Source organism: Aotus nancymaae, unplaced genomic scaffold (assembly GCF_030222135.1).
Source record: "Aotus nancymaae isolate 86718 unplaced genomic scaffold, 86718_ANA_hifiasm-v0.15.2.pri h1tg000028l, whole genome shotgun sequence".
Classification (NCBI taxonomy): domain Eukaryota; kingdom Metazoa; phylum Chordata; class Mammalia; order Primates; family Aotidae; genus Aotus; species Aotus nancymaae.
This window is the reverse complement of record NW_026988441.1, coordinates 36985753-36999838: the sequence shown is the minus strand read 5'-3', so window position 1 is coordinate 36999838 and position 14086 is coordinate 36985753. Positions and strand designations below refer to the sequence as shown.

The 14086-nt window shown below is 54.7% G+C and overlaps 1 protein-coding gene across 2 annotated transcripts; it reads right to left on the bottom strand.

Annotated features, from left to right (window-relative positions):
- Positions 1–3119: 3119 nt before the first annotated feature.
- PEX11G (peroxisomal biogenesis factor 11 gamma) lies at positions 3120–13936 on the bottom strand. Of its 2 annotated transcripts, XM_012436204.2 has the most exons (5): positions 13854–13936; positions 10316–10504; positions 7548–7726; positions 5132–5194; positions 3120–4320 (listed from the first exon to the last, which is right to left on the bottom strand). In XM_012436204.2, the coding sequence occupies exons 1-5, from the start codon at positions 13911–13913 to the stop codon at positions 4086–4088; spliced, it is 726 nt and encodes a 241-aa protein (XP_012291627.2). In that variant the 5' UTR covers positions 13914–13936; the 3' UTR covers positions 3120–4085. The 2 variants fall into 2 exon arrangements, with proteins under 2 accessions (XP_012291627.2, XP_012291628.2); XM_012436205.2 differs by lacking the exon at positions 5132–5194 and having other exon boundaries at positions 13854–13922.
- Between the last annotated feature and the right edge of the window lie 150 nt (positions 13937–14086).

Genomic DNA, 14086 nt, shown 5'->3' with positions numbered 1-14086 from the left:
CCTGAGTAGCTAGGATTACAGGCGCACACCACCACGCCCTGCTAATCTTTGTATTTTTTAAGTAGACACAGGGTTTCAATACGTTGGCCAGGCTGGTCTTGAACTCCTGACCTCAAGTGATCTGCCCGCCTCAGCCTCCCAAAGTGCTGGGATTACAGGCGCAGGCAGGAGTTGGGCATGGAGGTGCCTCTGTAGGTTCTGCCCACTGGGTACGCTTGAGGCTTTCGTGGAGCCTCCACAGCCCAGCTTTGCTGATCCTTTTGCTTTTAATCTGGAATAACCCCCAAGACTGTAACTTTCAGTTCCTCTGTCTGGTGTGAGAGGCAGCTTGGCTGTGGGTGTTCAGTCGTCATTTCCACCTGGTCTGAGTACCAGTCCAGTGAGGCAGGGACACTGCCGTTTCAACAGAGGGTTTCCCGTCACGAGATAAATAGGTATAAAGTCGATCACTGGATCACCATGAAGTGCAAACGGGACTCTCAGGCAGCACTGTCCACCAGAAAGATGATGCAAGCCACGTGTGGAATTTTTCACTGGTAGTAGCCATGTTAAAAAAGTAAAAGGAGGGCTGGGTGCCGCGGCTCACACCTGTCATCCCAGCACTTTGGGGAGGCTGAGGCAGGAGGATGGCTTGAGCCCAGGAGTTCAAGACCAGCCTGGGCAACATAGTGAAACCCCTTCTCCACGAACAAAAAAAAAATTAGCCAGGTATGGTGGTGTGCACCTATAGTCCCAGCTACACAGGAGGCCGAGGCAGGAGAATTGCTTGAGCCCAGGGGTTTGAGGTAGCAGGCAGCTATGATCATGTCACTGCACTGCAGCCTGGGCAACATGGTGAGACCCTGTCTCTAAGGGGTTAAAAAAAAAGGGAAATTTGAGAGATTGAAAAAAGAAATGAATTTTTAAAAAAAAAGAAAAGAAAAAGGTGAAAATAATTTACTATTTTTTTTTTTTTTTTTTTTGAGATGGAGTCTTGCTCTGCCTCCCAGGCTGGAGTGCAATGGTGCCATCTTGGCTCACTGCAACCTCTGCCTCCCAAGTTCAAGCAATTCTTCTGCCTAAGCCTCCTGAGTATAGCTGGAATCACAGGCCCCCGCCATCATGCCCAGCTAATTTTTGTATTTTTGTAGAGACAGGGTTTCACAATGCTGGCCAGGCTGGTTCTTGAACTCCTGACCTCAGGTAATCCTCCTGTCTCAGCCTCCCAGAGTGCTGGGATTAAAGGTATGAACCACCACGCCCAACCCATTTTTTTTCCATTGTGGTCAAATGCACACAATGTAAAACTGGCCAGTAGCTATTCTCCTGATGGTGGACATTGGGGTTTTCTCTCTCTCTCATTCTCCCAACTCTCTGATTTGCTGAAACGCATAGTGGTGTTGGGACCCTCATCGAAGGTGAGCATACGCTGGCCTGCACACGTTTCACTGTCCACTTGACCCACAGAGCACCCTCCACCCTGACCCCAGCCATCCCCTGACCTCTGCCAAGCTGACCCCTCACCTGGGATGCTCCCAGCCTTCCTCAGCATACTTTATGGGCCCCGGAGGGCTTGGGGCACTCTAAAATGAGATCTTCTGCAAAGAGGGCTTGTAGTAGCTGGGTGCGGGCTTACACCTGTAATCCCAGCACTTTGGGAGGCCAAGGCAGGTAAATCACTTGAGCCCAGGGGTTCGAGACCAGCCTGGCCAACATGGTGAAACCCTGTCTCCAGTAAAAATACAAAATTAGCCTGGCATGGTGGCAGATGCCTGTAATCCCAGCCATTCAGGAGGCTGAAGCAGGAGAATCACTTGAACCCAGGAGGCAGAGGTTGCAGTGAGCTGAGATTGCACCATTACAAGCCAGCCTGGGCGACAGTGAGATTCCATCTCAAAAAAGAAGACCTGTAGTCCTTAAGGATCTCAAAGGGGTCTGTTCCCAGCCCCTGAAAGGTTGAGAACCGCTGGGCCAGAATGAGCAACTCTGCAGAGACAGGGCAGTGGTCACCAAGCCTGGGGGCTGGGGGCAGGTAACACGTGAGGGGTGAGATGGTTTCTGTTTGGGGTGATGGAAATGTTCTCAGGTTGACTGTGCACTGCTGGTATGACTGTGAATGTTTTAAAAGCCACCGAACTGTCCCCCTTCCGTAGATAAATTACATGATACGTGAATTATATTTCAATAAAACTTTAAACACACACACAAAGAACCACTGGACCAGCTCAAAGAGTGGGAGAGTGGCCTCCCTTTCTGGAAACATCCATCCTGTCTGCTCCATGCCTGGACTCCACAGTCAGTATCCAAGGCCTTCCCAGTCCAGGCTCCATCCCCGAAGGTGGCTTGCTTTTCCTCCTGGCACCTGTCATCAGGTGGTCACGTGGCTTCCCCATATGGAGGCACCACTCCAAGGGCCCCACAGGTATGAGCTGGTAGGTAATTGAGTCTCCCAGTAGGTAATGTGATGCCCTAATCATGTGGGTGCCACTAGGAGCTGAGAAGGAAGCCCCGGCTGAGGGCCGGGACAGGCCTGCACCCCCGACAAGGAAGAGAAAGGGGAAACCCACCAAGCCTGGCCCACTCATGAGTCCTGGACAGAAGGAGCCCCCACAGATGCGGTATCCTGCACCTGTGTGACCCTGAGCAGTCCCTGGCCTGCCAGCTGCTCATAGCCACCTAGTGTCTTCCTTGTAAAAACAAAACAAAGCACAGATGTACTCCGGGAGGCCGAGGCAGGCACGTCGCTTGAGGCCAGGAATTCAAGACCAGCCTGGGCAATATGGCGAGACCCTGTCTCTACAAAAAAATTTAAAAATTATCTGAGAGGCCGGGCGCAGTGGCTCACGCCTGTAATCCCAGCACTTTGGGAGGCCGAGGCGGGTGGATCACGAGGTCAAGAGATCGAGACCATTCTGGTCAACATGGTGAAACCCCGTCTCTACTAACACAATAAATTAGCTGGGCATGGTGGTGCGTGCCCGTAATCCCAGCTACTCAGGAGGCTGAGGCAGGAGAATTGCCTGAACCCAGGAGGTAGAGGTTGCAGTGAGCTGAGATCGCGCCATTGCACTCCAGCCTGGGTAACAAGAGCGAAACTCCGTCTCAAAAAAAAAAAAAAAAAAAAAAAAAATTATCTGAGCATGATAAATGCCTGCAGTTCCTGCTATTTGGGAGGCTAAGGTAGGAGGATCCCTTGAGCCCAGTAGTTCGAGGCTGCAGTGAAGCTATGATTGTATCTCATTGTCACTCCAGCCTGGGTGACAGTGAGATTCAGTGTCAAAAAGATGAAAAAGCAGTGTAGTTGATACCGCATGAGGCCCAAGGACACACACACTGCCTGTCGTGTTCCTGGGCTGTGCTGTGCCCCAGCGCCTGCCAGAGACTAAGAGGTGCCCTCGTCCCATCCCACCACACGCTGGCTGAGATGGGAACCCCAAGTGTCTTCAGCGATGCCAGTGTGTGTTGCTCAGTCTCAGCCTGGAGCCCTGAAAACGCTCCGGGTCTGCAGCATAGTGGTGTGAGGCCACACCCTAAGGTGGCCTGACAGGAGGTGGCACCTCTGGCCCGTGTGCCCAGGACTGTGGGGAGTAGAGTACAGCCCTCTATGGCTCAAGGCCACTTGGGGTCTGTGGGCAACACTTGCTCAGAAATGGAGGGGACCTACCAGGCCAAGAGTGTTCCTGAAGGCGGGCTGGAGAAGTGTGCTTTCCAACAGTGGCTCCATCCCGTGGAGGGTAAGGGGCCAGGAGCCACCAGTGTAATATACTTCACCCCTTGGCCAGGCACCAGCACCACAACATTTAACTGATTTCCATTCCAGTTTTCCAAGGCACGACGGGCTTCCTCCGGTTCACCTTTATTTGGATATAAGACTCCAGCTGGTGGGTGGGAGGTGCTGCTGAAGTCTTTGACAGCTGAAAACTGTCCTGCTCAGTAGCTCTGGGCTGGGGTCTGGGGGGGACCTTGAATCAGTCCTTCCTCCCACCCTGCCCACGGGTTTCGCCACAGGCAGCCGTAGAGCCCCAGCCCCTGCCCCGGCATCTTCTGCTTTGCAGAGAGGGGCCCTCCGTGGGCTCTAGCTGTGTCCCTGTGCTCTTCAGGCAGCGTCAGGGGGTGGCAGCCTCGGCCTGGCCACCAGCCCGGACCGCCTGGTATATGCTGAGGAGTGAGGAGACGGTGCCCATGAGGCCCACCAGCCACAGCGGGAAGCGGCCGGCCCACAGCACACCCCGGGGCAGCCAGTGCACGGCGTTGGCCAGGTCAGCCAAGTTGCTGAGAAGCGACAGCATCTCCGACTGCATCTGCGCCTCCACGGCCCTCCGCTTGCCCCGGGCCAGTGCGCTATGGGCAGAGAGGAGCAGCTCACACTCACGCTCACACCTGCCCACCTGCCCTTCCCAAGCCCCTACATGCCCTGTGTGGCCCGGGCAGCCCTGAGCCTCTGGCAGGAAGTGAGTGGCCACAGCCCCTGCCTGCCAGTGGGAGGAGCTGGCAGGGCCGAGGTGGCCTCCCTGACCCTCCACAGGGACTGAGTCCCCATCACCACCTCCCAAACCAAGCATCAACAGGGCAGGGACCTGGGTCCCAGTCCTCAAATCCACACCTCAGTCCTCCTCCTGAACACCCGGAGATGGGGGTCCCTTGTAAAAACAAAAAGCACAAATGCACTTCGGGAGGTGTGGAGGGACGGGGGAACCCCAGGAGCAATAAATACAAAATCAGCTGGGCATGATGGCGCATGCTTGTAATCCCAGCTACTAGGGAAGCTGAGGCAGGAGGATCAGTTGAGCCCGGAAGGTGGAGGTTGCAGTGAGCTGAGATCGCACCCCTGTGCTCCAGCCTGGGCAACAGAGCAAGACCCTGTCTCGAAAAAGAAAAAGCAACAATGACAATGGCCATAACCCTCAGGAAATTGACCATTCTCTCCAGCTGGGGGCGCAGTCATGAAGGCTCAGCCCTGGAGTCCTCGCTCAAGCAAGCCTCAGTTTCCCCATCTGTAAAAGGTACCACCACACACTGGAGGCTGAGGTGAGACCCCGATGACCTGTGAACAACAGACCTCAGTACGGGCCTGCACAGGGGTAGCTCTGAGCCAGGATCCCACGCCTGCTGAGGGAGTGGGCCTTCCTGCTGGGTGACCGCGGGCTCCTACCTGGCGAAGGGCGCTGTGGGGCTCCGCAGCCTCTGTCTCAGCTTCAGCAGCACCCACAGGGACCTGCGGCACCAGAGCCGGAGGGAGGATGCCCCCGGGGGAGCAGGAGGGTTAGCTCCACAACGCTGGCCCCAGACATACAGTCTGGGACAGGGGCATCCCCTTACAGTCTGGGACAAGGGCCACATATCAGATAAGTGACGTGCCCTCTCCCTGCCCCCTCAGTCCCGTGCCCTCCGGGCTGTGCCTCGGGTTCCCTGGGACTCATTCCTAACACAGCCCTGTCCTGCCGGGGACATCTGCATCACATTCAGGAACATCCTGCTCTTCTGACATGGCCTTCCAGGGCCCGGCCCAGCCTCTGCAAACCACTGGCAAGTGCTCAAAGGAACATCAAGCCCTGTTGAGGTGTTCACAGCCCGGCACGGAGTCCTAGACAGAAGAGGATGCCAAGGGGCCTGCAGTTGGACAGGCCTGGGGATGTTGTTTCCCCTCTGGGCCTTGGCTGCCTGGTCTGCTCTGTGTGGAAAGGCCCAAATCAGTGCCATGCCAGCACCCCCTGCACACGTACCCTGGACACTGACTAGACCTATGTGGATGACCCCTTGGGCCCCCAAGGCTGCCATCTGCAGGCTGAGGAAGGGGCTACCTGGTGGGCAGCCTCTGTGCTCTCAGGGGACTCTGCGGCCGTGCATGGCACCCACCCGGCCCATTCCACCAGGCACCTGCACTCTCCAACCTCGGCCATGGGGTGTGCTGGGTTGTGACTGTGACCTCCTGACCAGAATGGCCAGGGCCTGGTCACATCTCCGACCACCCTGTACCCAGGGTGCAAGACACAGGATAGTGCCAGTGGTACATCAGGTAGGTACCTCCTGGGGGACTGGGGCAAAACACCGATTCCTGGCCTCCCCAGACCCACAGAATCAGAAGCTCCGCCAGGCACAGTGGCTCACATCTGTAATCCTGGCACTTTGGGAGGCCGGGGCAGGCAGATCACCTGAGGTCAGGAGTTCGAGACCAACCTAGCCAACATGGTGAAAACCCATCTCTACTAAAAATACAAAACTTAGCTGGGTGTGGCAGCAGATGCCTCCCAGCTATTCAGGAGGCTGAGGCAGGAGAATCACTTGAACCTGGGAGGCAGAGGTTACAGTGAGCTGAGATTGCACCACCACATTCCAGCCTGGGCGACAGAGGAAGACTGTCTCAAGAAAGAGAATCTGAAGCCCTGGGCACCGGAACCTTACATCTCCATTTAGCAGCCTCCCAGCTGATGCCCTGGCAGCCCTGGGCCTTAGGACAGATGTCTGGTCATGATAAGTGCACATGGAATGCTCCCACCCATTCTCCGTGCTCACCCCAAACCAGAGAAATGATGGGAAACCACGTGCCCTAAACAAGAATGCTGCAGCAGGCGGAGCACAGCTTTGACGGGCATGGAATTCCATTTGATACTGCAAGCGTGGAAATGTGTCAATGCCCAAACCCATAGGATGCCCAGAACCAAGCGTGAACTGTAACGGAGCTATGCACTGGGGTGACGATGGGTCCATGGAGAGTCATCAGTTGTAACCAGTGCACCATGGGGATGATGCCAGAAGTGGGGGAGGCCGTGTGTGTGGGGATGGGGGTATATGGGGACTCTGCACGTTGCCCAGGCTGGAGTGCAGTAGCGTGATCTTGGCTCACTGCAACCTCCGCCTCCCCAGATTCAAGGAATCCTTCTGCCTCAGTCAGGTTGTGCCACCAAGCCTGGCTACTTTTTGTATTTTTAGTAGACGCAGGGTTTCGCCATGTTGGCCAAGCCGTTCTCAAACTCCTGGGCTCAAGTGATCTGCTGGCCTTGGCCTCCCAAAGTGCTGGGATTACAGGCGTGAGCCACCACACCAGACCTACGCTAAAGATCTTAAGAAGTATGACCCTGGATCATCCAGGTGGTCCAGATGTCTCACAAGGTCCTTATAGGAGGGAGGAAGGAGAATGAGAATCGGGGAAGGAGGTGTGACCCTGAGAGGCATGGCCCAGAGGTCATGCTTGGAAGAGGAAGGAAGGGGCCATGAATCAAGGAATGCAGGTGGCCTCTAGAAGCTGGAAAATCCAAGACCTCCCCTGGGGCCTCCAGAAGGCACCAGCCCCTGCTGACACTAGCCCAGGAGGGTTCCGACCGCTAGCCTTCAGAATCCTAAGATAGTAAGTTTCTCTTGCTCAGCACTACAGTTATGGTAATTCGTTCCGGCAGTTATTCGAAACAAATACACCAACAAAAGGAAGAAACAACAAAAACTCCAAGGAAAACTCTATGAGGCAAGGATCGCTCAGTCTGAAGCCAACGCTGTTGCGGGAGCCACTGCCACTCTGGTAAGGAGGCCTGCTCAGGGACCTTGGGTGCTCCCTTCTGGCCCATGACACTTACCTGGCAATCCCCAGGAGCAGAGAGAGGGCCCATAAGGCTGTGCTCAATGTCCACCACCGGGAAGAGTCCACGTGGAGGACCCGGGTATCAGCCGCCCAGGCGACGTGCTCACAGGGGTAGTAGAGCTGGTCAGCCAGGTTCCCTAGGACGGACACCCAGCGGACAAAGGCATCCTCCTCCTGTAGGACCAGGAGCAGAGGGGGCCTGGGGTCAGACTTACCCACTGCCCATTTTAACCCTGTAGCCATGCCAGGTAGCAGTGAGCTATTTCCTGACCCTGGGCCCTGGGCAGCATCCCGGCCCAGCAGGCTGTCTGTGGCCTGCCCGCAGGAGAAAGGCTCTGGGCCTGGGGTTCCCGCACGGGCCTGATTCCTGCGTCTCAGCAGCACGGTGTTCAGTCCCCCTTGGAGGGAGGGTCTCAACTCAGCTGTGCAGTGCAGTCCTCTGCGGAGCTTCCAAAACCCCATGCCCGATGCCAGCCGTGAGGATTCTGTGTCACTCAGCCTGGGGCAGGCCCCAGCACCGGGAATTCTCACGTTCCCAGGGGATTCCCATGTTCAGCCAAGTCGGGAGCCCTGCATCAGAGCCTTCCTCCCCCAAGGCTTTCAGTTCCTGCATGGGCGAGGACCTCTGATGCCAGACTTTAGGCAGGGAGCATGAGAGGCGGCTCGCAGGGAACCCTGACCAGGCTGAGATGGTATGCCACCCTGTCAGCCAGCGCATGCCCAGTGCTGACCACAAGACAGGCACAGAGCTGAAAGGCTTGCATCGCCTCCCTCAACCCCGAGCGAATTACCGTTCCGTGATACAGACAGCCACACAGAGGCTCTCAGGGAGTCATCGGCCCCAGTTCCGGCAGGGATGGTCCTTCAGGCCCTCGAATTGCAATGCACATGCAGGCAGGCTCTTGGTCCTGCACGGTACCCATACCCTCTGCCCCAAGTTCTTAACGACCACCTAGAGCCAGGGAGGCAGGACCCGTAGAGGCTATAGGTGCACAGCGCTGGGGCCTGGTTCCCAGGACTGGAGCTCCGCTGCCGACTAGGGACCCTGCCCCTTGGGATCCTGCCCCTCGGGATCCTGCCCCTCGGAACCCCGCCCCTCGGAGCCCCGCCCCCTCTACCCTTACTGTCCTCGTTGCCTGCCACACCCTTCCCCTCCTCTAGACTTCCCAGGAAGCTTCTCCCTGCCCCCACCACTGATCCTGATGCTGCTTCCTTCTTCTGATTCCTCTTCCTTCTGGCCAGTCATGATCCTGCCTCCCTCCGGGCTCTGAACCTCACTCCAGCTTCCCTCATCTGCCTGGCACATTTCCCACCTCGCTGAGGATGGCAGACTCCGCCCCAATGTGCTGATTCCACCCGGGTTTCCTGAGAAGCAGAGGGTCCAGGCTAGACTCTGGGGAGGGGCAGAGCTCACCAGGGCAGGGAGGGACGCAGACATATAAACCCGCAACCCAACAAAAGGGGCTTTTGTTCTGGCCAAGGGATACTCGTGGTGCAGGGGCCCCCACCCCTTGCTTGAGGGCTCTTCCACCGAGGGGATAGAGGAGGGAGGAGTCTCCGGGAGTCACCAGACATGAAGGAGGATGCCATAGGTGGCAAAACAGGAAGGCGGCCAAGAGCAACACTTGTGATGTGGGATGATCAGGCCAAGGACATGTGGTGCTGAATGGGGTAGGGCTGGGGGTTCGGGGTGGGGAGCATCTGAGTAGCAAGTGCCTCAGAGGGGTGATCCCTGGGAGGACCGAGAGAACAGACAGAGTAGCCCAGGGAGGGGCATGACGCTGAGAGGCTGGCCCATGCAGCCACTGAGATCATCCCTTGGGGGGCAAGATGGCCCTCTAGCTAGGCTGGCACGCTTGGTGGACGCCACAGGGACAAGGCTACTCTCTGCAGCACTGTCGCAATAGCAGAACCTTAGAAATCATGCCCCTATGTGTCAACCGGAGACGGGTTAAATAAATCAGGATCTGCTGAGCAGAGCATTGTGTGGTCCTGAGAAAGGAGCTCTTTTTTAGACTGGTAAGAAATGATCGCCTGGTTCGGCGGCTCACACCTGTCAACCCAGCACTTTGGGAGCCGAGGCAGGTGGATCACTTGAGGTCAGGAGTTCGAGACCAGCATGGCCAACATGGCAAAACCTTGTCTCTACTAAAAATACAAAAATTAGCCAGGCATGGTGGGGGCTGCCTGTATTCCCAGCTACATGAGAGGCTGAGGCAAGAGAATCACTTGTACCCTAGAGGTGGAGGTTGCAGTGAGCCGAGATCATGCCATTGCACTCCAGACTAAGTCACAGAGTGACACCTTGTCTCCAAAAAAAGAAGCTGACCACAGTGGCTGCCTCTGTGGGGAAAAACTGGAGGCCTGGAAGATCAGGAAGGAGGGAGGTTTTTTAAAATTATATCCCCCTTTGGAACGTGTGAACATGTTTGCTATTTTTAAAAATTTTAAATCAAAATGAGGACATATGATCCTCTCAAAGAAGAAAGTGAAATTACAAAAAGTAATAAACTACCCACGCAGGGAGCATTTTGGGACAAGACTGTCAAACGCTCACGGTGGCTCATGCCTGTAATCCCGGCACTCAGGGAGGCAAAGGCAGGAGGACCCCTTGAGCCCAGGAGTTCCAGGCTGCAGCGAGCTATGATCACTCCACTGCACTCCAGCCTGGATGAGAGAGCAAGACCCTGTCTCTAAAAAAATTTTTTTAAATGTCCACTGAGGTCTGCACCCCACTCCCTACAGCCCCACAAACCCTGTTACCTGTGCCCCCAGGCCGTACTGTTTAGTGTAGACAAACATGGCCAGGTCATCAAACAGTCGCAAGATGGTCCTGCAGTGGCTGAGCTGGGTGGACACCACCAAGAGACGTGTCCCCACTTCGGACCTGGCGGGACATTGTTCAACCAGGACCCCACCAACCAGCTGGCAGCAGTACCCCAGCACTCGGATCTGTGGGAAACCAGAAGCAGTCAGCATGCCCCTCCTGCTCAGCAGACCCGAGCTGCATCACCCCCCACCTGACCCCGGGACCTGATGGATTAAGAGTATGGAAGATTCTTTTGTTTTTTTTTTTGAGACAGAGTCTTGCTCTATCGCCCAGGCTGGAGTGCAATGGCATGATCTCAGCTCACTGCAGCCCCTCCACCTCCTCTGTTCAAGCGATTCTTGTGCCTCAGCCTCTCAAGTAGCTGGGATTACAGGAGTGTGCCACACGTCAGGCTAATTTTTGTATTTTTAGTAGAGACAGGGTTTTGCCATGTTGGCCAGGCTGGTTTAGAACCCATGACCTCAAGAGATCCACCCACCTCGGCCTCCCAAAGTGCTGGGATTATAGGCATGAGTCACCATGCCTGACCTGAGGGTGTGGAAGATTCTAAACCTACAAACTTACAATAAAAGTTGAAAGTTTAGGTGGGGCACAGTGGGTCACACCTGTAACCTCAGCACTTTGAGGTGAGAAGATGCCTTGAGACCAGGGAGTTTGAGACCAACCTGGACAACATAGCAAGACCCTGTCTCTACCAAACCTTTTTTTTTTTTTTTTTCTTTTTGAGGCAAAGTCTCATTCTGTCACCCAGGCTGGAGTGCAGTGGTGCGATCTCGGGTCACTGCAACTTCCACCCCAGGTTCAAGCAATTCTCCTGCCTCAGCCTCCTAAGTAGCTGGGAATACAGGTGCACACCACTACACCCAGCTAATTTTTGTATTTTAGTAGAGACCGGGTTTCACCATGTTGGTCAGGCTAGTCTCAAACTCCTGACATTAATCCGCCCGCCTCAGCCTCCCAAAGTGCTGGGATTACAGGCGTGTGCCACCGTGCCCAGCTTACCAAACTTTTTTTAAAATTAACAGGGCGTCATGGCTATTTGGGAGGCTGATGCTGGAGGATCACTTGAACCCAGGAGCTCCAGACTGTAGCAAGCTATAATCGCACTACTGCACTCCAGCCTGAGCAACAGAGTGAGTCCCTGTCTCAAAAAAAAAAAGCTGAAAGTTTAAAAACTTACTTGTAGGTGGGACAAATGAAACATGACATCATTGTCCGAAGACACTGTGGGGAACAGAGTGACTGCTCATGTAATTGAAGGGCTCTGACTTTGGGGACAGATGTGACAGGAACAAAGAAAACAAAACTTACTTCCCACCTCCCAGGTCCTTCTTTTCCCAGGTGGCAGGAAGCTGCAGCTAAAGTGTATATTTACATCTACCTGCCTGGACCAAAGCCTTTGGCTGTGCTGGCCACTGGACACAGGTGTTCAGCCCTCAACCCAATGCACAACAGGATAATTTGCTTGAATTACTTTAGAGAGAAAGGACCCACTCAGTAGGTGATTTGGAGCCATGTGAACTAGGTCATCTCCACTATATATATATATATATATTTTATTTTTATTTTATTTTATTTTGTATTTTTTTTGGAGACAGAGTCTTGCCCAGGCTGGAGCGCAAGGGCATGATCTCAGCTCACTGCTTTGCCTCCCAGGTTCAAGCAATTCTCATGCCTCAGCCTCCTGAGTAGCTGGGACTACAGGCTCGCGCCACCATGCCCAACTGATTTTTTGTATTTTAGTAGAGACAGGGTTTCACCACATTACCCAGGCTGGTCTCAAACTCCTGAGCTCAGGCAATCCACCCACCTTAGCCTCCCAAAGTGCTAGGATTATATATGCGTGAGCCACCACACCGGGCCTCCCTTATATCTTTAGTTTACCTGCTTTTCAGAAATTGCTTGTTCCTTTACTATTTTTACTTATTATTATTTTTACCTGTAATTCCTTTCCAGCCCCGTTATAATGGCAAAACACTGCAATTCGAATGTCCAACTCGGGGGGGATTTGTTAAAACCCCCCCAATCATAAGAGATTTGAATGGAATCTAAATGCCTAGCCACAAGTACACCGCCTGGTACAACCTAAATGTCTATCCATAAGAGACTAGTGGGGACGAGGTAAGAGTCCAAACTCAGGGGCATGGATGGCATAACCTAAATGCCCAATCATATGAGACTTGATTGGAACTTAAAACTGTTCAGCCAGCCAGGCGTGGCAGCTCACGCCTGTAATCCCAGCACTTTGGGAGGCAGAGGCAGGTGGACCACCTGAGGTCAGGAGTTAAAGTCCAGCCTGACCCACATGATGAAACCCCCATCTCTACTACAAATATAAAAATTAGCCAGGCATGGTGTGAGGCACCTGTAATCCAAGCTACTCGGGAGTCTAAGGCAGGAGAATCGCTTGAACCTGGGAGGCGGAGGTTGCAATGAGCCAAGATCACGCCATTATTGCACTCCAGCCTGGGGGACAAGAGCGAGAGTTCATCTAAAAAAAAAAAAAAAAAAAAAAAAAAAAAAAAAAACTGTCCAGCCATAGGGAAAGCCTGACAATATCCTAAATCCCCACATGAGATGGTTGGGACAACCCAGGGACCAACTACAGTAGCCTGGTCAGATCCTAAATGTCCAAACATGGGAATGGGAATCTGGCTGGTATGTAAACATCCAGTCAGGCTGGGGTGGCAGAAAGGATCTGCCATGACCAACTACAAGGGATTTTGTTGGAACCCATCACTGCTCAGGCACAGCAGGGGCCTGGCAATGGTGGGTTCTTGGGTCTAGGTTGGCTGAAACAACCTAAATGCCCAACTATAGGGGATCTGGTTGGAAATGAATGTCCAGCCACTGCGGGGCCCTGCAACATCCCAAATCCCAACATGAGATTGTTCAGGATGACGCAGGGACTGACTTCAGTGGCCTGGTCAGATCCAAAACGTCCAAACACGGGAATATGGCCGGTGTGTCAATGTCTAGCCAGGTTGGGTTGGCAGAAACGATCTAAGTGTCCAATGCTAGTCGGGCACGGTGGCTCACGCCTGTAATCCCAGCACTTTGGGAGGCCAAGGCAGGCAGATCACGAGGTCAGGAGATGGAGACCATCCTGGCTAACACAGTGAAACCCCGTCTCTACTAAAAATACAAAAAATTAGTCAGGCATAGTGCCACACGCCTGCAGTCCCAGCTAATCGGAAGGCTGAAGCAGAAGAATCGCTGGAACCCGGGAGGCGGAGGTTCCAGTGAGTTGAGATCGAGCCATTGCACTCCAGCCTGCGCTACAGGGCGAGACTCCGTCTCAATCAATTAATCAATGTCCAACGCTAGGGCGCCGCGTTTGAGCCTAGCACGGAGGGGGCCACTGCGACGGGGTATTCTGGGCGACCCCGTCCCTTCTCTGGCCTCAGTTACCCCGTCTCTGAGCTTGGACCAAACTCTAGGACCTCCGGCCCCAGTCCGCCCCTGCCTCACCAGGCGGTCCCGGCCCCTGTACGACTCCAGCGCCGACGCCAGGCCGCTCAGCGACGCCATGGCAACTCCGTGACGACACCGCGCCGCGCCAGGAGGCGGGGCCCGGCCAGGGTCCCGGGAGCGCCCCGGAAGCCTTGCGCGCTCTGCGCAGGCGCGGCCGCGGGCCTTTGTCCCACGGACTGGCTTTTTATCCGCTGCAGGAGAGGGACAGAGTTTGCAGGGGTGGCGCCGAC